This window comes from Pelodiscus sinensis, chromosome 16 (assembly GCF_049634645.1).
Source record: "Pelodiscus sinensis isolate JC-2024 chromosome 16, ASM4963464v1, whole genome shotgun sequence".
NCBI lineage: Eukaryota > Metazoa > Chordata > Testudines > Trionychidae > Pelodiscus > Pelodiscus sinensis.
The window spans coordinates 13,784,718-13,810,471 of record NC_134726.1 but is presented as its reverse complement, the minus strand read 5'-3'; the positions used below and the strand labels follow the sequence as shown (position 1 = coordinate 13,810,471).

The 25,754-nt window shown below is 42.9% G+C and overlaps 1 protein-coding gene across 11 annotated transcripts in view; it reads right to left on the bottom strand.

The window, feature by feature from the left end:
• CLEC16A (C-type lectin domain containing 16A) overlaps positions 1–25,754 on the bottom strand; it is a 339,195-nt gene that overhangs the window by 275,207 nt on the left and 38,234 nt on the right. For all 11 annotated transcript variants that reach the window (XR_012896118.1, XM_075899304.1, XM_075899302.1 and 8 more), the window contains one exon: positions 88–316. Coding sequence is in view for 10 of the 11 variants with exons in the window: in XM_075899304.1 (XP_075755419.1) it covers positions 88–316 (229 nt within the window). In the remaining variant the exon portion in view is untranslated. The remainder of the gene's footprint in view (positions 1–87; positions 317–25,754) is intronic.

The following is a 25,754-nucleotide window of genomic DNA, read 5'->3' as shown; positions in this document are numbered from 1 at the left end:
AAACAGACACTTAACCATAAACAAGTGATATTATTTAACTATTAGCATATATAAAGTTTGCATGGCTTTCAGTCATTGTAGACTCACCTTCATTTTCTGCACTTGCCTTGATGCCTTTTGAACTACCCTCTGTACATTTCCCCTTTTCTGGGTCTTCTTGAGTATCCTCTGGTCCTCTCTCCTCTTCCTCCTCTTCGCCAACATTTTTATAGTTTGGTCTCTTTTGCAACCTCTTCTTTCCCTTCTGCTTGTTAATTTCAAGAGATCTCTCTAGTGTCTCTGTAGGTTTTATGAAACATCTTATGCTTGATTTTGCCTATAAAATTTAAATATCTTTTTTAGATATAGATTACTGCTACCCATTTTGTGTTAAATTGTAGAACAAACTTCAAAATGAACACGGCAAATAGTTATTTACAAATCTATTAAGAATTTTACTTACACATGTCATGTAAAAAGATCAGAAAGAGGATTTCAATTTAGCAATACCTAATTATCTGTAGCTCCAGGCCACCTACAAAATAAAAGTATCCTAATCCTAAGGGAACTTGACCATTTTGAGATGAAGAGGACACTGAGATCTATTAAACATGACAATTTTTAAAGCATGTACCACCAAGAAAAATATTTCTTAAAAAGTAAATCTTGTTTTTTGCTACACAACAATATCCAATGCTAAAACTAGTAATCAAGTTCCACTGATGCTGTGTGCTGCAGAATTAGAGTTATGTATTAGTGCATGAAAAAGAGAGCTCAAAGAGGACTCAAAAAAATCCTACTGCACAAGCAAAACGGAGTAAGATAGCAAAAAAACCCCAAACCGAACAAAAAATGGGACTGAAAAAAACATTAATATAAAACATTTTTAAATAAAGCTTTTAAAGAAAGTCATATCAACTTCAATTAAACACATTAGTTTCATTTGCAAGAATGTTTAGAGTTAAAATATAAGTATGTTGTGTATCTCTCAAAGAATTTATAACCTTGTTTCTTAAACTGTGTTCCGCGGAACACTGGTGTTCTGCGGAGAACTCACAGGTGTGCCGCAACCGTCTGAAGAAAAAAAAAAATGCCCGCGAGAGCTGCTGAGATGCAGCGAGTGGTGCAAAGAGGTAAGCAAGTGGTGATGCGCCTGGAAATGAAAGATGGACTACCCACGTTCCACACGTGCTTCTGTGCCTGGCTTGCAACTGCCTGGGAAAGCTCTGCACCTCACTTGCACCCCTTGCCAGAGGGAAAGAGCATTGCAGGGTCAGCAGCAAGGCCAGCTGTGATTGGCTTTCTCCGCTGCTGGTCTGGGGATCCTGCCTGCCAGGGGAGAGAACTGCCCTAAAGCTGCCACCTCAACTTGGTCTTTGCACCGCTGTCTTTAGCTCTCACTTGTTACCGAGGACAGCTGAGGGGAGCCAGCATCTTGCACCCTCTTCAACAGACAAGGCCCTTCCCTTCAGTATTCTGTGTCAAAGTAACAGAGCCAGGGGCTAGAAATATTGAAGGACAAAATATTAAGCAGTAAGGGGCCAACTGTGAATTGGGGGGCAGGATAAGGCCCTCAGTGTCCCTAATGCTGCTATGGCTGCCGTCAGTCAGCTGCTTGACATTAACCCGTGCTTGATAAAAGTATTGAATTTATAATTTCCACCAATATGAGTAAACAGAGTAAATTACATTTCCCTATCAAAAACGCAGAAGTGAGTAAAAATAGTACTGCTGAGGAACCAGTACCATCAACTAGTGAAGAACAAGTAAACATTTCCACTTCTCAATGTAGCACATCTTCCCCAGAACCAAAAGGAAGGAAATGGTATGTCGAAAATATGATCCTGCATACCTAGCATTTGGATTCACATATAAAGATGATTACCCGCAATGCATTATTTACTTGGAAATTTTGGGTAATTACTCTACGGTTCCTTCAAAACTTAAAAGGCATTTGGAAACAAAACACCACCAATATCAGACTATGCCAATCAATTTTTTTTTTTTTTTTTTTAAAGAAAAGAGAGTGAGTTGTAAGCTCAGAAGAAACTGATTCGAATTACAGGAACTGGAAATGAAGCTGCCCTTAAAGCATCATTTTTTATATCAATTCACGCTGCAAAGTGAAAGAAAAAATTCACCATAGGGGAAAGGTTTAATTATGCCTTGCATTCTGGATGCAAGCCGTGCAATTTTGAGAGATGAAGTTGCCAAAAAACTAAAAACAATTCCTCTTTCTAATTATACCGTTTCAAATCGCATAATTATGATGAGTGAAGACATTCATCAACAACTTTAAAAAAAAATGTCAAAGATGTATGCTCTGTAAGCGGATGAGTCGACTGATATTGTTGACAAAGTTATGCTGCTTATCTATCCGTGGGATGTGGACTGGGATGAAGGAGAAATTAAAGAAGAATTCATGAACTGTCTGGAACTGAAAAAACACACAACTGGTAGGGAAATATTGTCAGCACTGTCAGATTATTTCTTAAGTGCTGATTTAAAAATGTCAGACTGTGTTTGAATTTGTACTGATGGTGCGCCTAATATGACTGGTAGGCAGGGGCAGATGACCGTTTTGTGGGGCCCAGGGCAGCGTAATTTCGCAGGGCCCCCCTTTGCCACGGCGCAGGGGCAGTGACGCCATGCGCATGCGCGGTGGCGCCACGGCGCATGCGCGGGGCTTTTTGAAGCGCGGGGTCTGGGGCAGCCGCCCCATTCGCCCTCCCCTATATCCGCCCCTGCTGGTAGGCATGCAGGGTTAGCTGCAAAAATGAAACAAGTAGCGCCAAATATGCAAGGCACACATTCCATTATACATTGAGAAATGTTAGCAAGTAAAAGTATAAGTGCCGAATTAAATCAAGTGCTAACAACAGCTGTGAAAACAGTCCATTTCATAAAATCCAGCGCTCTTAATTCATAACTGTTTGCAGTCTTATGTGACGAAATGGGATCCACACATAGAACTTTATTACTGCATGCTGCCATTCACTGTCTATCGAAAGGCCGAATATTAAAGAGACTATGTGAACTTAAAGAAAAAATAATCATGTTTCTATCAAGCAAAAACTGTGACCTTGAAGACACAGATTGAAATATGAAACTGTGCTATCTTGCAGACATATTCCAGCTTCTGAATGAGTTAAACTTGTCTCTTCAGGGACCACATAAAATTATTTTTAACACCTATAATAAAATTGAAGGGCAAAAGAAAAACATTAAGTTGAAAACAACTGTTTTGATATGTTTAGTGCCTTAATGGAGTTTATGAACGAGATAAAAGAGAAGAATGAAGATTACAATTTTTTCAGCTTAAACAGATTATTTTTAATCACTTGAAAATGTTGTCACTCCAATCTGAGAAGTATTTCCCTGCAAACCAAGATCCAAGGGAAGAATTTTTGTGGGTTTTGAATCCATTCAATTTCACTAGCCAAAAAAACACCATATCTGTGAATGAAAAAGAGATGTTGGCAGATCTATCCTCAGATGTCACGTTGAAAACTGGAAAAACAATTCATCACTTGAAAAGTTTTGGATGAAAGTCCACAGTGAATACAACCTGTTAAGTGAAAAGGCATTGAGGGTCCTACTTCCTTTTCCTTCAACGTACCTTTGTGAAAGTGGATTTTCAGCAATCACTGCAATCAAGACCAAATATTGAAATAGGTTGACTGTTACACCTACATTAAGACTTTCTTTAACAAATCTCAGTCCAAACATTGTTGAAATATGCCATCACATGCAAACTCATCCATCCCATTAAGTAATGATGTTTATTATTAACAAATATTATGATGTTTATTAAACTAAACAAAAATTATTAGCATAATGTTTTGGTGTACTATGCTAAATATATCATGTTATAAGATAACACTGCTCTACAGCCAAAATACTTCTGAAATAAATGTAGTCAAACTTTACTAATTCTGGGTCACTGAGAACGAAAATGATGCTTAAAATTGTTGATTGGCTCTAGTTTTCAAGATATGCTATTGGGTCAGTATATATGACCCTTGACTTGCGAATGGCGGAGGATAAGTGAGTTATAAAAGGAAGGGATCTCAATTTAAACCAGAAATGACTAATACACATCTTTGACTGGATCTATGAATAAATCTATAACTGGGTTTGGACAGTACTTGCTTTTTAGGCAAAACAATGAATGATGCAATCGGAAGCTAATATTGCGTCATACATTATATGAATTGCATCATGTTATTCCTAGAAGTCATGGATGTTTTGCTGCATAATGGCAATGTTTTACCATCAATTCCAGTTGGTCATGCAGTCCATATGAAGGAAACCTATGACAACATGAAACAACTTTTGAGGTGCATAAACTATGACCAACATCAGTGGCAGCTTTGTGGCGATTTGAAGGTTGTTGCTCTCTTGCTTGGTCTGCAGACTGGATACACAAAGTACTGCTGGTTTCTCTGCGAATGGGATAGTCGTGCAAGAGATTCCCACTACATCAAGATAGATTGGCCACTCCAACAGTCATTGGAGCCTGGGAGGAAAAGTGTTCAGCATCCACCACTTGTTGAATCAAGGAAGATTTTGTTACCACCCTTACACATCAAGCTGGATCTGATGAAGAACTTTGTCAAGGCCATGGACAAAACACAAGCAGCTTTCAAGTACTTCCGTGGAAAATTTCCAAGGTTAAGTGAAGCTAAGATAAAGGAAGGTGTCTTTGTTGGTCCTCAGATTCGTGAACTTCTTCGAGATGATGCATTTGACCATGCACTGCGTGGCAAGGAAAAGACGGCATGGAAAGCCTTCCAGTTAGTGGCAATACATTTTCTCGGAAACAATAAGGCAGACAACTACAGGTTGTTGGTGGAAAACCTCCTCAAGGCATACAAAAGCCTTGGTTGCAACATGTCACTAAAGATACATTTTTTGCACTCTCATCTAGATTTTTTTCCACCGAACTGCGGAGCAGTGAGCGATGGGCACGGCGAGTGATTTCACCAGGTCATTGCAATAATGGAGAAACGCTATCAGGGCAAATGGAGCCCATCAATGCTTGCAGACTATTGCTGGACAGTGACAAGAGATGCTCCATTTAATGAATACAAGAGACAAGCCAAGAAGTGCCGAGTAGACACTGAATAGGACTAAGCTATGTACATAATAGTTTTTTGCCTTTTGTTTCATAATAAATTGTATTTATATAACCCTTTTGCTGATTTTTAAAGTGTTACATAAACAGGACAGGTGAAATATTATCATGTAAAGCAACCATAAACACATGAAAAGACCTAGGTTTACAATTTATGATTAAAACTCTACTTTCTATGCATAGACGTAAAATGTAAAAACTTAAATATCTTGGTAACAGTAGCCAATCAGTTGTTTTAATTGTCATATTTGAATTCAGCACATCAAAATACCTAATAAATAGCACATTTTATCTCTGAAGCAGACGACTTCTAAAAAATTGTAGACCAGTGTAATTGCTTTGTGCTATCTTTGCTCTTTCTGTTGTTTTGTTGTTACACTTCTTTGATACGATATATATTTTGTTATTAAATCCAGATACAATGTTCCTTCTTTGACAACTTTTTTTTATTTAATGGATATGACTGACAGGTTATGTTTCAGATTAAAAAAGATGTCCCACTTTTCAAAAGATAATTAAAAAGACACAAATTACCATTGGGCAGTGAGCAAAAATTGTCATTGTCAGTAAAAGTGCAAAAGTGTTGTCTGGTGTTCAATTGGCAAGCTTTTTTTTTTTTTTTCCTTCTCTCAACAAAAAGATCCTTGGTGTTCCTAAAAAAAAAATATTGTTTGGTTTTCCTCACTCTTAAAAAGTTTAAGAAACACTGATATATAAGGAATTTGCCATATCAGAAATTAAAAATATTTAGAAAGATAATATGCACCCATATTTGGTCAAAAAACTGTATGTATATCATTAAGCTTGAGCTTGCTGCAAACATGGAAAACTGCTTCTCTGCCATTTATGTTAAAAGATGACATTTAAGATATACCTCCTGTCTGCTCATATTCCACATATAATATTGCTCCAAGAAAAACAATCTGCACTTGAAATGAAGGCCCTGATTTTACAGAATTTAATACATTTGGATTCATTAAAATGTTAGTTCTAACCAAAAAGTTATCACAATATCAGACATGGTGTAACACGCATACAATGGGAAGTTATTTTCTACCCTTGATATAAAAAGATAAGTCTATACAAGTAAGAATAAATATAGCTAGACCACGGGTGGCCAACCCATTCCAGGCAAAGAACCAAGATATCTGTGGATCCACCACGAAGAGCCAGGGCAAAGTCGTCAAGCAAAAAGAAAAAAAAAGACTGCCCCTTTAAGAAAGCACATTTAGAGGCTTTTTGGCCACCTCAGGTTCCCACCATCTTTAATAGCCGCACCGGATGGCTCCCCTACCCTGGTGAGCAGAGAGAGTTGGGAGGAGAGGGCTGTTTTCAGGGGTGGCTTTGCGAGCCGCACCTAGGGGAGGGAGGGAGGGAGGGAGGGAGAGAAGAGCCACGGGTTGGCCACAGCTGAGCTAGACCATTAAGAACAATGTTATTTTCTTGGCCCAGTCTTTCACTATTAGCACTCTCTCTTACTCCTTGGTGCTTCTGCCTCACATACTATCATTCCCTCCTATCCTCACCCTTCCCCTCTAAAACCTATAATAGCTTCATAGGACTTGTCTGCAATGGTGAACTAGTCTGCATCCCAGGGATATAAATTCTAGTACACATTAGCAGGACACATACTAACTGGCTCATATGGAACCTACCGGTACACAATGCAAGTTCTCTAATTCACATAAACAGTTTAGTTTCAGATATCAACAGGCATTAGGTAGATATTAATACATACAACATGGTCTAGATCAGTGTTTCTCAACCATTTTAATAAAGTACCCCTTTTTAAAAAAAAATTATAAGTACCCTCAGTACTTATGGTTTTCAGACACACAACATTTTTTTCTACCATTGCAACACATTTGTTTAAACAATTTAATTGTAGCCAGGCGGGTGATGACATTTTTTGATATAAAAAGTAAATAATAATAATAATAATAATAAAATTCTGTAAAACTTAAAACAAAAATTCAGTTTTCTCCAAATTTCAGTTGTGTTGACATAGTCCCTAGACTTTTCCCAAGTACCTCTAAGGATACTCTTACCACTGGTTGAGAAACACTGGTCTAGATAAGCCATGATCTAGATGAGCCAGGAACCCCTGAGGATCTGGGCTCTCCCCCAGCATTGGGGAGCCCACACTGATGAGGGGTGCATTTTTGTTTTGTTTTGTTTCTCACTTGTGTGCAGCCCCTGACTGATTTTTCTGTGGCTCAGTGACTTCTGACCCAAAAATGGCTCGTCATCCCTATACTAGTGTATACTAAAATCTAAATCCCTCTCATGGGGACTACAGCACCAGGTAGACAATCTTCAATTGATTTCATTTTGTCATTCTCTATATTCCCAAAAATCTTCACACATCTAGTTTTCTAAACTTATATGCCACTCAAACATTAAAAATACTATAAAGTACAGAAAGTCATGGTTTAACACAGGGGTGGGCAAAAGAGCCTCCGTTGGCCGAATTTGGTCTAGACATACCCAGGTGGAATAGGATGGGTGCCAAGACAGACCCTTGGGTAACCCCACTAGTTGCCTCTTTCCACTTGGAAAACTTACCAATTATTCCTGCCCTTTGAGTTAAGTTCCTCAAAAGGTAAGCCTTTAGTATCTTCCTCCAGCATACCTTAACAACTCTTGTTTTGGGCAGCAAGTTTCTGATGCATACTTCATTTAAAAACAGGTCTTTAACTCCCAAATTTAGCTGAAGATATGTCCTTATTTTGAAAATATCAAAGTACATACTATGCAGAATATTTGGAGAGAATATTTCTTAACTGTGCAGTCCCACAGATGTGATCAACAATACACTGTTCCCTGTTTGTAGGACACAAAGATAATTTCATCTAGGAAGCTGTTTGCACCTTGATGCTAGCCCGGACTTCTAACACTCCTATCATCTGAAGAAGTGGGCTCTGCCCAGGAACGCTCATGATGCCATCTACCATACATGTTTTGTTAGTCATTAAGATGCTACCAGTCTATTGTTTTTTTTTAAGCTTTTTCTGTTAGACTAACTAGGCTACCCCTCTGAAAGGTAAAAAATGTATATACTCAAGCCTTCTGGCTCAAAGAAAAAGTTTTTAAACTGTCCCTTTACTTTTTAAACACTTCTACACTATTTGTTGCAGAACAGCAATGAAAAGTGAAGAAAAATCATGAAAAAGATGCCTACCAAGATCTCCAGCACAACTTTTAGTTGCAAAAGAGTCAAGTAAGGATTTGTAATTTGTTAGAGAAATCTGATTCAAACCTTGCCCAGGTCAGCCTTTGCTAGTTACAGTACTATAATCCAAATGTATATTTTAGAGACTGCATGTACTGAACTGTTCCCATAGTCAACGCAGCTCTTTGCCTCTACTGTGGATAGCGATAGATAAAGGGCCTCCCAATTATGTTGCAGCATCTGTTGGCCTGGATCATTACATGCAGCAAGCTGTGCTGTGATTTGGTCTAGGTGCTTGCCCCACCTATCACTGCACATTCTACTTGGGTGAATGCCTCATCCTCAGCTTTTCTGGCAACGGTTCTGTTTCAGGACATTTGCAAAGTGGCTCTGTGTTCCTCAATACACATCTTCATGACTCAACTGCATCCTCACACAACAGTCATGGATTTCTGCATCTGTCAGAGTCTACCTGCTCAAGAACTTCTCCTAAATGGTAAGAGTTAGGGAAGGCCACCACATTTAGTATACACCTTCCTCTTATCCTAACTTAAAGTAAGGTCAGGGTCTGTTTGTGCCAGGAAAACTTTATGTGCCTGGAATCTGACTGATTTCCATAAACATAGACTGATTGGAGGGACAGCTATACTGCAGAGTGATCACAGGAGGATGGCCACACAAGGAAGACAGTGGCCAGGTGGGGCTGGGCCTTGCCATCTGTTCGGCCACTGGCTCAGATAAGTGACCCCCAACCCAAACCCCTCCTCCATCTTGCCCTGCCCACCCTAACTCGATGGGCCATTCACTCCCTGAGGAGCAATGCTCGGACCAGGCAGTGAAGTCCCATCCTGAACCAGTATTGCCAGACTGCCCAGTGCACCCACCTTCCAGCCTGCATGGCCCCACCTCTTCTCTGCCTCCCTTCCTCCCGGGCTAGGATCGGGTAGGGCTGGGACCAGCCTATGTGGTCCCCCCTTCTCTGTCCCCTCAAATTGGGCCCAGGGAGTGCTGGCCTATGTGGCCTGCCCCCTATAGCCCACAGAGCACCAGCAGGGTCGGCCTGTACTGCTTCCTGCACCACAGTCCCCAGCTCAGTCTCCAGCGGGCAGTATGTATGGCCCCTGCCACCCCCAAGGAGAAGACAGCAGGCGGGGTATGCAACCCACACTGTCCTAAGGGAGAAGCTGGTGGCCACCTCATCCCTTCCCCTGAGTACCCCATTCCCTCACTGACCTCCCCCTCCTCCTAAACCCCTGCCCAGGGCCCCTAACTCTCCTTTCACCCTGCCTCTCCTCCACATCTCTTTTCATTGACTGCTGTCCTGTTCCCCACCCCCACCACCACCACCAGGCCTCTGCCCTGAAGGACCTGGACAACACCAGGTAAGTCTTCTGATAAAAAATAGTTTGGTATAAGAATCCTTCACAATGACCACACACGTTATAAAGCTTCTACATTTTAAACACAAAATTAACTCCGCTTAACCACTCAAATCTATTTTTACCCAGCGATATAACTGCAACACAGGAAGTTTTAGAAATATCTAGAATTAGAGCTCTATTTAGATAAATGAGCTTTTGTTACAAGAGGCATGAAAAAAGGGAGGAACAATGAAGTTCTTGTTCTTTATAGAAACATCTTACAAGATGAAAGTTGAAAGAATCATTTAATTTAAACAAGATTAATACCAATTTTAGGTTAATGCTAATTCACCTTCTCAAGTAACTATTCACAAACTTGTAATTTGGGGTTGAACTTGTGTGATGCGTGCTGGTAAAGCAAGTCAATACCAGTAACTTATCTTCATATTACGAGAAGGAGAAAGTAGGTTAAAACAAAAACCAAGAAACCTAAAACAGGTAGAGTTGAGCCACATCCGAATTATACAGGAAACAGATCTCACTGACAGGAAGGAAGGTAAACCTTAATGTGATTATTGTCAAACTGTTATACTATAGTCTCCCTGACTTCACATATTTAATTCCAGTCACAAGAAGAACATAGCAAGAAGTTTATTTTAACACTGTCCAATAACAGGAAGTGTACAGAAAATAGTTATATCTACATGTAATTTCTTCCCCTCATCTTTTTTCCAGGACTTACTACATATTGATACATGGTATTTGTTCACACAACACACCCACATTATTCACACACGCACAGGTGCAGCCAACACTTCCTGGCATAAGTTTCACTGAACTGTATCTGTACGCATACTTAAAGCGAAAACACTGTTTACTGTTGATCTGATTTGAGCAGTAAATCAATAGGAGTGTGTTGTTGTGCATTGATGGTGAGTCTGCAAGACATCCAGTTTTCAAATCCAGTTGAAAAAGGGACCTGGCAGCATCTCATCAGATGTACTGACCAGACATGAAAATGTTCACTTGGGCTATGTCTAGACTGCAAGCCTCTTTCGAAAGAGGCTTTTTCGAAAGAGAGCACCCAGGCAGTCTAGAGGCTCTTTTGAAAATGCACACTTTGCATTACAAAGCACCTTTTTTCAAAAGAGCACTTTTGAAAAAAGGCGTTCTTCCTCGTAAAACAAGGTTTTCCACAGTTGAAAAAACTACTGCGTTCTTTCGATTTACTTTTGATAGAACGCAGCAGCAGTCTAGACACAAGGGAAGTTTTTTTCAAAAAAAGGCCACTTTTAAAAAAAAACAACAACCCTGTAGTCTAGACACACCCTTACTGTGGGCAGAGGAGATGCTGTGTCATCAACCCACACCAGCCTCTGTTCAGCTGGGGCTGCCTACTACCTGCAGGCAGGCAGGCTCTGTGTCTGGCTCCTGAGCCAGCCCCAAAGCAGAGGAAGCCCAGCGAACAAAAGAGTCAGTCACAAGGGAAGAGCCAGAGCAAAGGGATCTAGTTTTCAGATAATAGGAAACTTGACAACCCTAAACAATGACCTTTTTGTAGTCACCAAAACATGCTACTACTTCCTTTACAAAGCCTAATGCCCAGAAATTAGCACCATAGTGAAGCTGTAAAATGCATTTTGACATAATTTGTAAGATATGTCAGTTAGCTTTTGTGTTAGAGTAATTGTTCATTCCCAAGCTATCTTCCCCCAAGCTCTTTTTGTTTTGAAATGGACTCACCGGTGCAGTCCACCAGCAAGTCATCACTACCTCATCAGAGGGAATCAAAAACTGCACATGTCTCAGACTGTATCTGCATGCACCCTCTACCTGATCTTCATCCATCATTGGGAGATTGTATTTCTTGAATTCCATACCCAGCTTTATAATCAGAGTAACAAGGATCAGGGAGATTGGAGAAACAGTTATCTTATAACCTTCTCTGTGATCTTAACCAAAAAAGGAAGCAGCATTATTGGTCAATTAGCAAGACTGTCTGTATCAAGTGTTAATTTCTGAGCAGAAGATGCAACAGCACATCTTAAAAATGAAACTGTGGCCCTACCCTCCCTAATGAAAATATTAATCTACAACAGCAATGGATCCAGTATTTTCCTCACTGGCCTTCACTAGGCAAGAGAATATAGATCTAAAGGGCGGTACTGGGATAGAGTACCTACCACATCTATGGTTTGAAAATAATGATGAGGCACAAATCTGACTGCTTCTGTAATAAATAGATGCAAACCTCTTATAGACTCACATTCAACACTGAATTGCTTTATCTTCAGCTAGGCACCCTTGCTGGCTCATATTTGTAGTAGGATACTGAGAACAATTTTCAGATTCTCCTAGATCTGTTTTTTCTGTCCACATGAAGTGCCATTAGTTGATCCAGGACTTCTTGTAAAAACAATTCTAGGGCTCCTCAGTTTTGGAATACCCAATATATATATTTAAAATAGTACATTGGGTCCAGACAGTACTTGTAATGCAATTATTTCACCATCACTTCAACTAACCATCATTTTGCCACACCTTAGTAACTAGGAAACATTAAGTCTTTGAAGACATTTCCAATACTAAAAGATAAAACTTTTAACTGAGGTGCTGTTGCTGAGTCTCACAATAAAATAGTTACCTACAGTATTACCTCTAAGCTGTGTGGCAGCACAGCTCCACAACTGCTCAATGAGTTCCTCCCAGCCAGAGGCTCAGGACTCATGCAGTAACAGCAGACCCACAGCAGGGGTAGCTTTCAGGACTGAGCCGGGCTGCCTGCGTGCCCAGCTCCTAAAATACTTTTCCTGCAGAGCCACAGCGGGGGTAGCTCCTGGGACCCAGAGTAAGCAGGGTATGAGCCATGCTGCTGGCCAGCCCTCTTAAAATGTACTAGCGGGGGTAAGGGAAAGGGGGAGGGGGAAATCATGTATAGTTGATAACATTAACTGATAAGCTTTTGTTTGATTAATTAATTGTTTAATTGTCTACACTGTTATATCCCTAGAACAGTTCTTAGAGATTTTTGCCTTGCCAGATCTGTAGCGTTGGCTGTGGTGCCCTCTGGAGTGTCATGTTCAGTGGTGTATCATGCACCATCAGCCCTACGCCTTCAGTTCTCTCTCACAGAACAACTCCAAGAGAACGCTAAGAGAGCAGGTAATGAAATAGACATGAGCAGCACATTTACACAAGGTAAGTTTTTTCTTTGAGTGCTTGTTCATGTCAAATCGACGGAGACTCAAACATTATCTATGGAGGTGGGCTCTGAAGTTTACCATTTGGTAGCTTTGCAGTACTGATCTGATAAACATTGTCCCAGGTCTGCAGGGTTAGTGCCCTGCAGGATGCTAATGTATGGATAGACAACCAGATAGGCACCCCACAGAGGGGCAATTGAGCCAGAAAAGCTGCTAAAGAGGCTGGCACCCTGGTAGAGTGGGTAGTGACAATTGCCGGGGTGGCCCCTTTGTTTGATCATTCCTGTCAGCCACCACAATGTACAAATTGCATCAACTTAAGGAATGACTCAGATGTAGAAGGTTAGAGCCTGACTTCCAAAGAATGCAGCCTATGCACCTCCTCAGAAAGAAGATCATTAAGTAAATGTCCTGGGAAACCACACTGGGAAGGAATGCCAAGTGTGACCTCAGCTGCAGCTTGTCCTTGTTCTGAAATGTGTCCACATCTCAGATCTGGCAGGTCAACATCACTACGACCAGGAGTGCAGCCTTCCAGGAAAAGGAGACAACTGGAAGCCAGAAGGTCGAAGGGAGGTCCTGTAAGCTTCAACAGTTCCAGATTCAACTCCCACAGAGGAACAGTATTTTTGATGTGCAGGTAGAGGCTCTCAAGACCCTGGAGGAATCTGGGCATCATATCCTCAGCAAAAAACAATTTGCTCTCAAAGTGGATGGAAGGCAGAGATGGCCTCTATTGAACCTTCATAGACGAAAGAGACAAGCCTGGGAGCTTGAGATGCAGTAAGGAAGTCTGGAATTAGCTGCAGCAAAGCTTGCTTCAGACAAACACCTTTATCCACAGTCCAGCTTCCATTTGGCCACATAGTTTGCTCTGTAGAGGGTTTTCTGCTTCCTGACAAGACCCACTGGAGCTTGGCCAAGCGCTGGTGCTTCTGCAGATTTAACCATACAGCAGCACTGCCAACACGCCATTAGGAGGCAAGGATCTGGGCAGCAGGTCCAGCCAAGGAGGCAGTTGAAACAGAGTTGCTACTAAGAGGTCCAAAGCACTAAACCAGTTTTGGTATGGCCAAGCCAATGCAATGAGGATGACCTTTGCCCTGTCCTGCTTGGTATTCATATGGACCCTGGGCAGGAAAAGTAGAAGAGGTAAGGAAAAACAAGTAAGTCCCAAACATAGGAGCAGAAAGGCATCCGATAGGGATCATCTGTCCATGCCCCGAATAGAGCAGAAAATGTAGCATTTTCTAACCCCCGTCAAATCCCCGACCAGGAGTATTCTATCTGCTACCCAAGACCAATAAACCTGGAAATCCCAATGTCCTCTCATCTCAGGCATCAACAACATACAGCAGAATTATCCAGTTATGTTGATTCTCCCCTCAGATGCTAAGCTATCTGTACTCCTAGTTATCTTCATGACATCACTGACGTCCTGGGGAAACTACAGAGCATCAGTAATCTACCTGAAAACACCTTCCTAGCCACCATGGATGTAGAAGCTCCTTACACCAATATTGCACACGAAGATGGACTACTAGCTATCAGGAACACTATCCGCGATGATGCCACAGTGCACCTGGTGGCTAAGCAATGTGACTTTGTCCTCACCCACAATTACTTCCAATTTGGGGAAAATTCACATGTTCAAGTCAGCAGCACTACTATGGGCATGGCCTCACAATATGCCAACATTTTTATGGCTGACCTTGAACGCTTCCTCAGCTCTTGCCCCCGAGCACTCTTTCTCTACATACACTGCTTTGATCATAGAAACATAGAACCATAGAGCTGGAAGAGACCTCAGAAGGCCATCAAATCTAGCCCCCTGCTCAAGGCAGGACCAATCCCAATTAAATCAACCCAGCCACGGCTTTGTCAAGCTGAGACTTAAAAACCTCTAGGGATGGAGACTCCACTGCTTTCCTAGGTAGCGCATTCCAGTGCATCACCACCCTCCTAGTGAACTAGTTTTTCCTAATATCCAACCTGGACGTCTCCCACCACAACTTGAGACCATTGTTCCTTACTCTGCCATCCATCACTACTGTGAACAGCCTCTCTCCAGCCTGTTTGGAATCTCCCTTAAGGAAGTTGAAAGCTGTTATCAAATCCCCCCTCACTCTTCTCTTCTGCACACTACATAGACCCAACTCCCTCAGTCGCTCCTCGTAGGTCATATGCTCCAGCCCCCTAATCATTTTGGCCACCCTCCACTGGGTCCTATCCAATACATCCACATCCTTTCTATAGTGGGGGGCACAGAACTGGACACAATACTCCAAATGCAGCCTCACCAGAGCCGAATAAATAGGAATAATCACATCTCTGGAACTACTGGCAATGCTCATCTTAATGCAACCTAATATGCCATTCACCTTCTTGGCTACTAGGGAACACTGTCGACTCATATCCAGCTTCTCATCCACTGTAATCCCCAGGTCCTTTTCTGCAGAACTGCTACTTAGCCAGTCGGTTCCCAGCCTGTAACAGTCCTTGAGATTCTTCCATCCCAAGTGCAGGACTTTACACTTGTCCTTGTTGAACCTCATCAGATTTCTTTTGGCCCAATCCTCTAATCTGTCTAGGTCACTCTGGACTCTAACCCTGCCCTCCAGCATATCTACCTCTCCCCTAGCTTAGAGTCGTCCTCAAACTTGCTGAGGGAGCAATCCATCCCCTCATCCAGGTCATTAATAAAGATGTTGAACAAAACCGGTCCCAGAACTGAACCTTGGGGCACTCCGCTAGAAACCAACAGCCATCCAGACATTGAGCCATTGATCTCTACCCACTGGGCCTGACTGTCCAACCAGCTTTCTATCCATCTTACAGCCCATTTATCCAATCCACATTCCCTTAACTTGCTGGGAAGAATATTGTGGGAGACCATATCAAAACCCTTGCTAAAGTCAAGGTATATCACATCCACTGACTTTCCTATATCCACAGAGCCAGTTACCTCATCATAGAAGCTAATCAGATTGGTCAGGCACAACTTGCCTTTCATGAATCCATGGTGACTATTCCTGATCACCTCCCATTCTTCCAAGTGCTTCAAAATGGATTCCTTGAGGATCCCCTCCATGACTTTTCCAGGGACTGAGGTAAGACTGATGGGCCTATAGTTCCCTGGATTGTGTCTCTTCCCTTTCTTAAAGGTGGGCACTACATTTGCTTTTTTCCAGTCATCCGGGATATCTCCTGATCTCCACAACTTTTCAAAGATAATGGCCAAAGGCTTCTCAATGACATTTGCCAACTTCCTCAGTACCCTCGGATGTATTAAGTTTGGACCCATGGATTTATGTACGTTTTGCTTTTTTAAATAGTTCCTAACCTGTTCTTTCCCCACCAAGGGCTGTCCACCTTCGTCCCATATTGTGTCACTTAGCACATTAGTCTGGGAGCTGACCTTGTCCGTGAAGACAGGGGCAAAGAAAGCATTAAGAACTTCAGCTTTCCCCACATCATGTCACTAGGTTACCGCCCTCCTCCAGTAAGGGCCCCACACCCTCTCTGATCACCTTCTTCTTGCTAACATGCCTGTAGAAACCTTTCTTGTTATCCTTCACATCCCTTGTGAATCACAATTCCAATTGCGCTTTCGCCTTCCTGATAACTCCCATGCATTCTCGAGCTATAGATTTATACCCCTCCCTAGTCAACTGTCCAAGTTTTCACTTCTTGTAAGCTCCCTTTTTGTGCTTAAGTTCACCAAGTATTTCCCCGGTGAGCCAATCCAGTCTATCATATTTGCTTCTCTTGCTACACATTGGAATGGTTTCTTTCTGTGCCTTCAATAAGGCTTCTTTAAAATACTGCCAGCTCTCCTGGACTCCTTTCCCCTTCATGTTAGCATCCTAGGGGATTCTGCACATCAGGTCTCTGAGGGAGTCAAAATCTGCTTTTCTGAAGTCCAAGCTGTGTATTTTACTACTCTCTTTTCTTCCTTTGGTCAGGATCCTGAAATCTACCATCTCAAGATCACTGTTTCTCAGGTTGTCACCCACCTCCACTTCCCCTATTAGTTCCTCCCTGTTTGTGAGCAGCAGGTTAAGGTGCACAGGGGCCCTGGTCGGATCCTTCAGCACTTGTACCAAGAAGTTATCCCCAACATTCTCCAAAAACTTCCTGGATTGTCAGTGTACTGCCATATTGATGACATCTTCATCATATGGATCTACAGTAAAGAGACCTTTGAAGAATTCCACAGGGATTTCAACAGCTTCCACCTCACCATCAAACTTAGCCTAGACCAGTCCACACAAGAGATCCACTCCCTTAACACTACAGTACACTTAAATGATGGCCATGTTAACACCACCCTGTACCGGAAACTTACTGACCACTATTCTTACCTACATGCTCCTAGCTTCCATCTAGGACACATCACATGATCGATTGTTTACAGCCAAGCCCAAAGATGCAACTGGATTTACTCCAATCCCACAAACACTTACAAGATCATTATCAGGCATTCTTATAACTTAAATACCCATCTGGGGAAGCAAAGAAACAGTGGGGAAGAGATCTCTTTCCCCAAAACCTGAAGCCAACAGGAACAGCAAGGAGCTGGGTAAGCCCAAGCCCCAACCCCTTGTAAAACCCTAAGGGTGACTGAGAAGACAACACTGCACTCTCCTGCCCAACCCTCTCCCCAATACATCAGGAACGTCTCAATACCTCTGACTGGCTTTAGCCTGTCAAGACCATATATGAGCATAATTATACATACACAGTGCTGTCCGTGCTGGGTTCCCAATAAGCATACATTCTCTTGTCCAACCTCCCCAGTGAGCAATCCTCCCTCCTGCAAACAGTATTTCTATTGGAGACTCCTCCACAGAGGTTTCCCCAATGAGCTTAACGAAACCCTTATTTCCTTGTAAAAACACTTTGTCTGTAGTTGAACACTCCACAAGTTTAGTTTCCCTAACTGCAAGTTTTCCTATTGTCCACTGATACCTGTTAACCCCATGGTCACCGATTGCGGGGGCACTGCCAGTCGATCACGAGACAGTGTTCCCAGCCCCATTTTTGCCCATCTACTCTCAATGAGGAGCTTATGCTGGCGCTACAGCTCCCCACAAAAATAGAGCTAGCTCTGGCTTCCTGCAGCGTCGGGGATGGGGGGAGGAAATCCCAGGCTCCACACCAGGTCTGGAGGGTCTGGAGCCTGAACCGGCACGGAGCATTGGAACTCCCCCTCCCCCTTCCCACATGCCAGGAAGGAAGGCAGCACGGGGAAGGAAGGGAGAACAAGAAAGCATGTGCTCTTCTCCTGCCCACAACAGTGCACACGCTTACTTGTTTTCCCTTCCTTTCCCCTGTCCCGGGAAGGTGGGGGGGAAAGGGCATAGTTAAGTTGGTGGTGCAGGATCCTGAGAGGCTGGATTGCTCTTCCAGCGCTGCCTGCAGATCCTGCCCCAGAGACCCTTGTCCCTGGAGACCCCCAGGTACTGGCCAAGATGCCCTTGCCCCCTTTCCCCATGGCCAGACCTCCCACCAGTACCCTAGCCCCACCCTAGCAACCAGGACCCTGTTGTTGCTCCCTGGTCAGACTCCCACCAGTACCCTGCTCTGCTCCCTAGCCAGACCCCCGCCATCACTCTGGCCCTGCCCCCTCTCTCCTGACCACACAACTACCCCAAGCTTGCTCCTGTTCCCTACTTTTCACCCAGATACTGCACCCTCCCATCTCTATTCCACTCACTGGCAGCCATGTCCTGCACACTATATCCCTCATTTTTGGCCCTAACTCAGACTGTAGAGGGGCCCATAAAATCCACTAACCTTGGAACCCCAGAAGAGTTAATCTGGCCCAAGGCCTTGAACCTCCTTCCTACCTACTCTCCTCATGAGGTTGGAGTGCCAGGGGAGTGAAATGTCTCACATCAGTGAGGCTTGGAGGGTTTTAGAGGGGGTTGTTTTTTTGGAATCTTACTTGTGTGGTCCCTGACTGATTTTTCTGTGGGCCAGTGGCCCAACGTAGAACAGATTCCCAGCCCCTTCCATAAACAAGGACAATGCTGAAACATTTTGTGTTGGACATATTTTATTTAAGAATGAAACCTGGCCAGCAAGCCCTGAATTGAGGCCAAGCCCCCATCTGGCCACAGCATCATAACACTCCTGCACCCACCACAGACCACCAAACCTGAGCCCCTCACACCCCCAAATTCCTGTACCATGCACATTCCCAGTCTTGTGCCACACCACCACTGCACCATCCACACGCTGCAAACCTGTGCCCACAGCCCATCATACACCCAGACCCCCCTGTTCTGAGCTCCTCATATGCCCCAACCCAAACTCCTCCACCCCCACATCCACAAGCCTGCAGCTTGCTCCAGCACCCCAAGACTCTCCAACCTGGAGCCCCCTCTCCCTGAGCCAGCATCTCCTTTTCCACCTCTTCCTGCAACCGAATTCTCTTCCAGAGCTTACAACCTCTCACCCCTTCCCACAGCCAAATCTCTCATTCCCACCCCAGAGCCCACACTTCCTGTCTCAACCCAGTGAGAGTGAGTAAGAGCTAGGGATAGCGCATTATGGAGAGTGCAGTGCCTCAAGGAATGGGTGAGGTCTTGGGGAAGGGATGGGGTATAAAAAGGTTGGAGGCCACTGCCTTAACCCCAAAAGCTCAGTTCTCTCTCCTACAAGCAGATTTTTTATCAGTAAACACAGAAAGACTTAGCACCCACTCTACTTAGCTAATGTGACTGATATGAATGACTTCCAATTTATATGCAACCAGTTCATTTTTATTTTGGATGATAGGAAGCGGCAGCCAAAATAGCACTACAAAGAAAAAAAAAACCTGCACAAGTAACAGTAAAAGTGAACTCAAGCTTGTACATAATCAACAAACCTGTCAACATTAATACAAACACGTGCCAAATCACTCAAACATCAGATACAAGCGCCTCTACATAGTAGCTGTGAATTAGAAAAAATATATACATAATTTCTGCAGACATTCTTCACCCTCTGGCCACAGATTTCCCTGTAGTAAACTGCTTCTGTATGAAACCCATTTACAGCATACAAATAATACACACCAACACATCCAGCATATGACAAACAGAAGGTCAAAGAATGTTATTTACATGAATACGTAACCTGAAGTGTTTACTATCACTTCACCCTGGAATGTCTGTTTAAAAGAAACCCAATATGAAGAGTTATATTGGAATACCCCAATTAACTGTGCCTGATAGCCAGTGACAAAGATCAACCCATAACAAAGGTCCCTGAACACAACAAAATGTTAGGAAAGTTCACTTCTGTTAATGCAAGCCTTTTTGAGGGGTCCTTTTAAATATGCTTAAACAAGTAAAAAAAGACAGACTTGATATTAAATTTTGTGAGATAAAAACAGTGTGGTGGACTAGGAAAAGATGGTTATGACAAGATAAGTAACCCTTCTCCCCTGACTGGCTCAGATACTTTTAGGCCTTCTCTACACTTGTGGTCGCATGTAGTCTACCTGTGGTGTACATGTAGGTACATGTCATAGAATATGGCTTTGGCTGGGGGAGTGTAGCCAGACATGAACCCCATCTTGGTTTCCGCTCTCCCCCTCCCCCAGAGAGCAAGAGAAAGGCAGTCAGCCTTTGATGCCCTGGAAACACAGGTGTGCTGCCTGTCCCTGACTCTACCATAAACAGAAACTAGACAGTAAACGGGCTAGCTGCCGACCCGGGGCCTCCCGCCGTCCTGATGGCTAGTACCAGTAATTGACACGCCTGCACTGTCCCAGGAGAGGAATCTTCGCCCATCACATACCAGAGGTGCCCATTGTCTGCATTTTCCCAGGTGTGAATTATGCTTTGCACCCTTCGTGGAAAACTTGGCGTTCAAAGCCATTTTTCCTAATTCGCCACTTGAGACCAGGAAGAAGCCTACGTGACCCAAGGGGTATAAAGAGGGGTTTAGTAGCCCACCTCATTTGAGCTCCAATCATCTACACCTGCTGGCAGGTATTGATTGTCTCCCGAGGTCTGTGGGACGCCCAACCTCGCCCTATTTCTTCCCGAGGGATTGAGAGAAAGACGCTGGCCACGCCAAGTCTGGAACGCAGGGGTGAGAATATATACCTGCTAGGTGTCTATTTTGCATGCATTTAATAAGAGCTCAGAGAACCAAAAAGGTTTCATGGTACCTGTAAGTGACTTATTAGTGTAATTTCTGTCCTGTCCTTTGTAGCGGCTGTGTTATCTGTAACACAGTAGTAGCATTTAACAGCTAAGTTTACCCTGTAACAATAAAATACTAACTGTTTAAGCTTTAACCTGACTCCTTCGGTTGCTATAACAGAACCAAGCACAATTTAAAAGAACTTCAGCCGGTCATAAGGGACAGGTATAGGAAGAGCTTGGGCGTTTTGGATCGTGTCACTCCCAGATGATAGATTCATTGGGGCATCTCTCAGTCTTCCCTAGACTGCCCGCAGCGAAGGGATCCTGTATCCTAGCAGCTGAAATCTGAGGTGTAATAAGCTCTCCCTGTAAACTTCTTGGGGTGCCCGTCAACCTTCTCCAGGTTGCCAACTGCGAAAGGACCCCAGTCTCAGCAGTTGACGTCTCAGGTGTATAACACTCACACACACACCACTCACTGCCCTGACCATCGGCTGACAGAATTGGTGTAGTCGGCAGGATTGTGTTATAGGTTTAAATACAGCAACATGAAGCCAGTCATGGTAAACACTGATTTCAGTAAAGTAGAAAAGAATTTTGCCCAGGAAGGTTGGGGCAACCCAAAATGGAATAGAGAAATGTTAGAAAAATGATTGGGGAAATCCTGAGGAGTTGTGGGTGCAGTTCTGTAAGTATAGAACTGCCTACAAGTTAAAGAATGGGACAAAGCCTGAGACTGTGGAAAGGAGACACTTTCCATTTCGCAAGGAAAACAGGATCAGGCCCAGACAAGCAGGCAGGTAACAGATAGATTGAAGGCCTTGTGGTAGAACTGAGAAAAAGGCAGTAAGTACATGTACTGGAAATCTAAATCCTTAAAACAATACTTACAAGAGTAATATCTGAAACAAGGCCAGTTTTTTTATTTTTAGAGATAAGAAAGTTTTAAGAAAAGAAAAACCCACAGAGAATTTAACTCTACAGAGAATGGAGAGAATTGAGCAGCTGTGCAAATGCTAAAATGGTGTAGATAGAAAATTGTGGTTTCTTTGCAGCCATTCTGAAGGAAAAATGGGCCCTTTTTCCAAAGGAATGTCTGTAAATAATCCAGGCAAATTTGACTCAAATCCGTACATTTGATTATCGATACAGGCAGTCCCCGGGTTATGTACAAGATAGGGACTGTAGGTTTGTTCTTGAGTTGAATTTGTATGTAAGTCGGAACTGGTACATATTTTGGGGGGCGGGGACGGGGAGCTGGAGTTAGGTAGAAAAGACCCTGATTCTCATACAACTTCCTTATTCTAAGAAAAACACATACTGTTTTGATATGAAGGTTTTTTTGGTTGATATTTTAATTAAAAATTGATCATAAGTTTCAGTCTTTCATGCTATATCCAAATCTTCCTTTTGGGGTACCTGAAAGATTCCAGTTATTCATTTAATAGTCAGAATCTTTGCTTTTATAACTAAAAAAAGTTTATTCAATGCATATTACTGTTCCAAATAGAATTTGTTACAGATGGTTCAGTGAAATGGGTATTAAGTATAATCAATAGTCATTGGAGAGCTCAGTGAAATATTGATACAATCAAAGCTGTTGTTGTATTCTGCTGAGCAGAAAATGGAAATCCCTTCCTGTGAAGTGTGTGAGAGAATTTATCCACAGGATTAATTTTAAAGAAAAATTCTGTGTTGGGAATAGGAGTTTAGCCACAGGTGGGTCCTCATTGTCCACTCACCCACTTTGCAACCAGACCCATCCCCTCGGGGCTTACCCCGCTCCGCTCCAGCCAGGGTGTGAGGTTGGGGCTTATCCCCTCTTCCCTTCTGTCCTGCTCCTCCCCATTCTTGCCCACCCACACCACTGGGTAATTTTTCAGCTTCACCTCTGCCAGGATGGAAGGGACTTGTTAATTCACGTGACGCTAACAAGATATTTGCAGCTCTAGTGCTGAAGAGGGAAAGAGCTGTTGCTCCCAAGGTGGGGACTGTAACACAATGGGTCTCTGCCTGCTGCTCCTGCTGTTCCCTAGGAAATTAAATTTTCCACTCTGGGATGCCCCCTTACACTCTATGCAAAGTTTAATGTGGCTAAGCAGTGTTGTAAACAAAGATTGCACATTTTCCTGTGGCATGCCATGTATAATGTAGAAGGGGTTAAAACTGCAAACAAATTAAAATGCTGTGGAGGCTCCAGGAGCCACAACAGGTTGTAATTTCCTGTGTGATGCAAATGCCCTAGCTGGCAGCACAAAGAAGCTTTGCCGGTAATAGCTAAATTTGATCAGCAAACTACCTGAGATCAGAAAGTTCAAATTCAGAAAGAAAAAAAGGAGGTATCGATATTGCTATTTTAGTCCCAATAGGAGGTTGGGTATACTAGAAAATGTTTAAATGTAAGCAGTCTCTTACGAAGGCTCCCAGAGAGAAGACTGAGACATTGGCGTTTGTAAAAGATGTTATCCCTTTTGAACAAAATCTTGCAAAGGTTCGGGCATAGCCCTTGGTCTGATCAAGTGTTAGCTGTTTGTCCATACAATTTCAGACCTAGAAGACAAATTGGCTAACTACTTGTGAATATGTAAACCCTTGGCTCCAATGGAGAGGGAAACAGCTGCAGCTTGTCTTCTATGGAAAACCTGTAATGAGGTGTTTTTCAAAATTGACTGAATATAAGAATGCAAATATGAAACTGCAAAAATGTAAAAGCCTCTGCTTCAGAAGTAGAGAGTACTCAGTACTCAGACGAGATAGATTCCCTTAAGGATGGATGATGAGAGTTAAAGCAACTCTCAGATTTATTTTTTTTTCTTCCCTCAGGAATATGCTTAAGAAAAGTACCAGGAGGTATGAGGCTTAGTGAACAAGCTCACCCTCCTTACCAAATTAATAGTAGACAAACCTGTGTCATTGGGAAAAGTCATTTAGCAGGAATTAGGATGGACCATAAGAAGGAAAAATCATGTGAAAAGGGGAAGGCAAAAAGTTTGGAGCCCTATGGGCATAGTTGAAGGAATAAGGAAAGTAGAGCAGACATTGGAAAGTTACTAGGAATGAGAAACATTTTCTTTGAAAGGACAAAGCAAGTGATCTGAGGGAATGTGAAGATAAAAAGTGGACTCCATGGGAGTGTGGAAGGAATTAAGTGATGGTTGTAATATGTGAAGGGAAATCTTGTTTTAAAAATGACACCTTGTTTCTTTGCAGCCTCTTCCTTAAGCACTGTGCAAACCATCTAGGCAAACAATCAATCAAATGTAAACATTTTGTCTATGGACACCTTTGTTAAATCTGCAAAGGAAAATTAGGGATTCTACTGAAACTTAATTGGTTAACTGCATAAAGGAATGAGCTCTATATTGTAACTCTATTTTGTGGGTTTCAAATGAACTAGTTTTATTTTGTTTTGGGTAATGTTCTCTTGCTTAAAATTGCAAACAGACAAGGCACAAATTGGTTAGTGCTTCTGTTGGGCATTCAACTCTTAAGGTTAAATTTAACTTTCTAGAAACCAAATTATTAGTTTAGAAATTCAAGCTTTGAAACTTAACTGTCTCTTTTCAAGGCTGAGTTGATAACACTTTTGGCTTGCTTTTAAATTCAACACTATATGTGAATACAGGCTGCCTGGCTATTTCAAAGGAAAGTGGACAGGGAAGGCTGCTGCTGTCTCAGCAGACACTTCCGCTGCACCCCTGACCACAAACATAGAAGGAACAGCTCATCTTGCAGAGCTGGCAGCAATCAAGCTAGCTTGTGAGGCAGGTGCCAGTACCATTTACACTTACTCCTGTGCTATATGGGCTGGAGCCACCCAGTCGATAACTAACTGAAAGAATAGTAACTGGGAAATAGGGGGAAAGCCTGTTTGGAGATTGGAATATTGGAAATGGATATACCAGCATGCAACCCAACATGCCTTAAGCATAGGTCATGTGGCAGCTCACCAAAAGAATAACACCCCGACTGCACAGCTAAATAACCTAGCAGATGCAGCAGCACAAATTTTTGCTGCCCAGGTGGATTAGGAACGCCTGTACATTTGGCTACATGAAACCTTGGGACACACAGGAAGCAATGAGCTGGTGCGGCAGACACATGCAAGCGGGTGGCCTATCACCCACAAACAAGCCAGAGATCTGGTACAAGCTTGCACCCTATGTGCTGAGCTCAGGAAACATATAACACAAGGGCAAAGGTTTGCCAGGCTAAGAGATGGAAAAATACTATGGGCAACCTGGCAAGTAGATTATATTGGTCCACCACCCACCAGTAAGCAAGGGTGGAAGTATGTTTTAACTGGAGTAGAAATTGTTTCAGAAATTGGTTTTGCTTACCCAATCCGATGGACAACAGGGTTGTCTACGATCATGGGACTAAACCGCTTAATAGCCCTTGTCCCAACACCCCAGTTTGGGGACACAAACCCACGTACTGCACTCCTACAAGGGAAAAGGAGTCTGGACCACTGCAGACGCTGGGCTAACACCAATAACCATTACTGAGGCTTGGATTGTATCCAAGACAGGCAAACCTTATGTTTTATTACAGGAAACTGAGGCAATAGCCCTGAACAGTGCTCCAGTGAGAGGGATCCCTCACAATGCTGTTGTGGATCTGGGAAACCACCATGAACTTTTTGTGTATATATACCGCTTGCTGTTGTAGTGCTTGCAACCACTGTTGTTAGTTACAGACTATTGAAATGAGACATGGTACTCCAACTTGACATGGTCTTCTTCCTCATCCCAA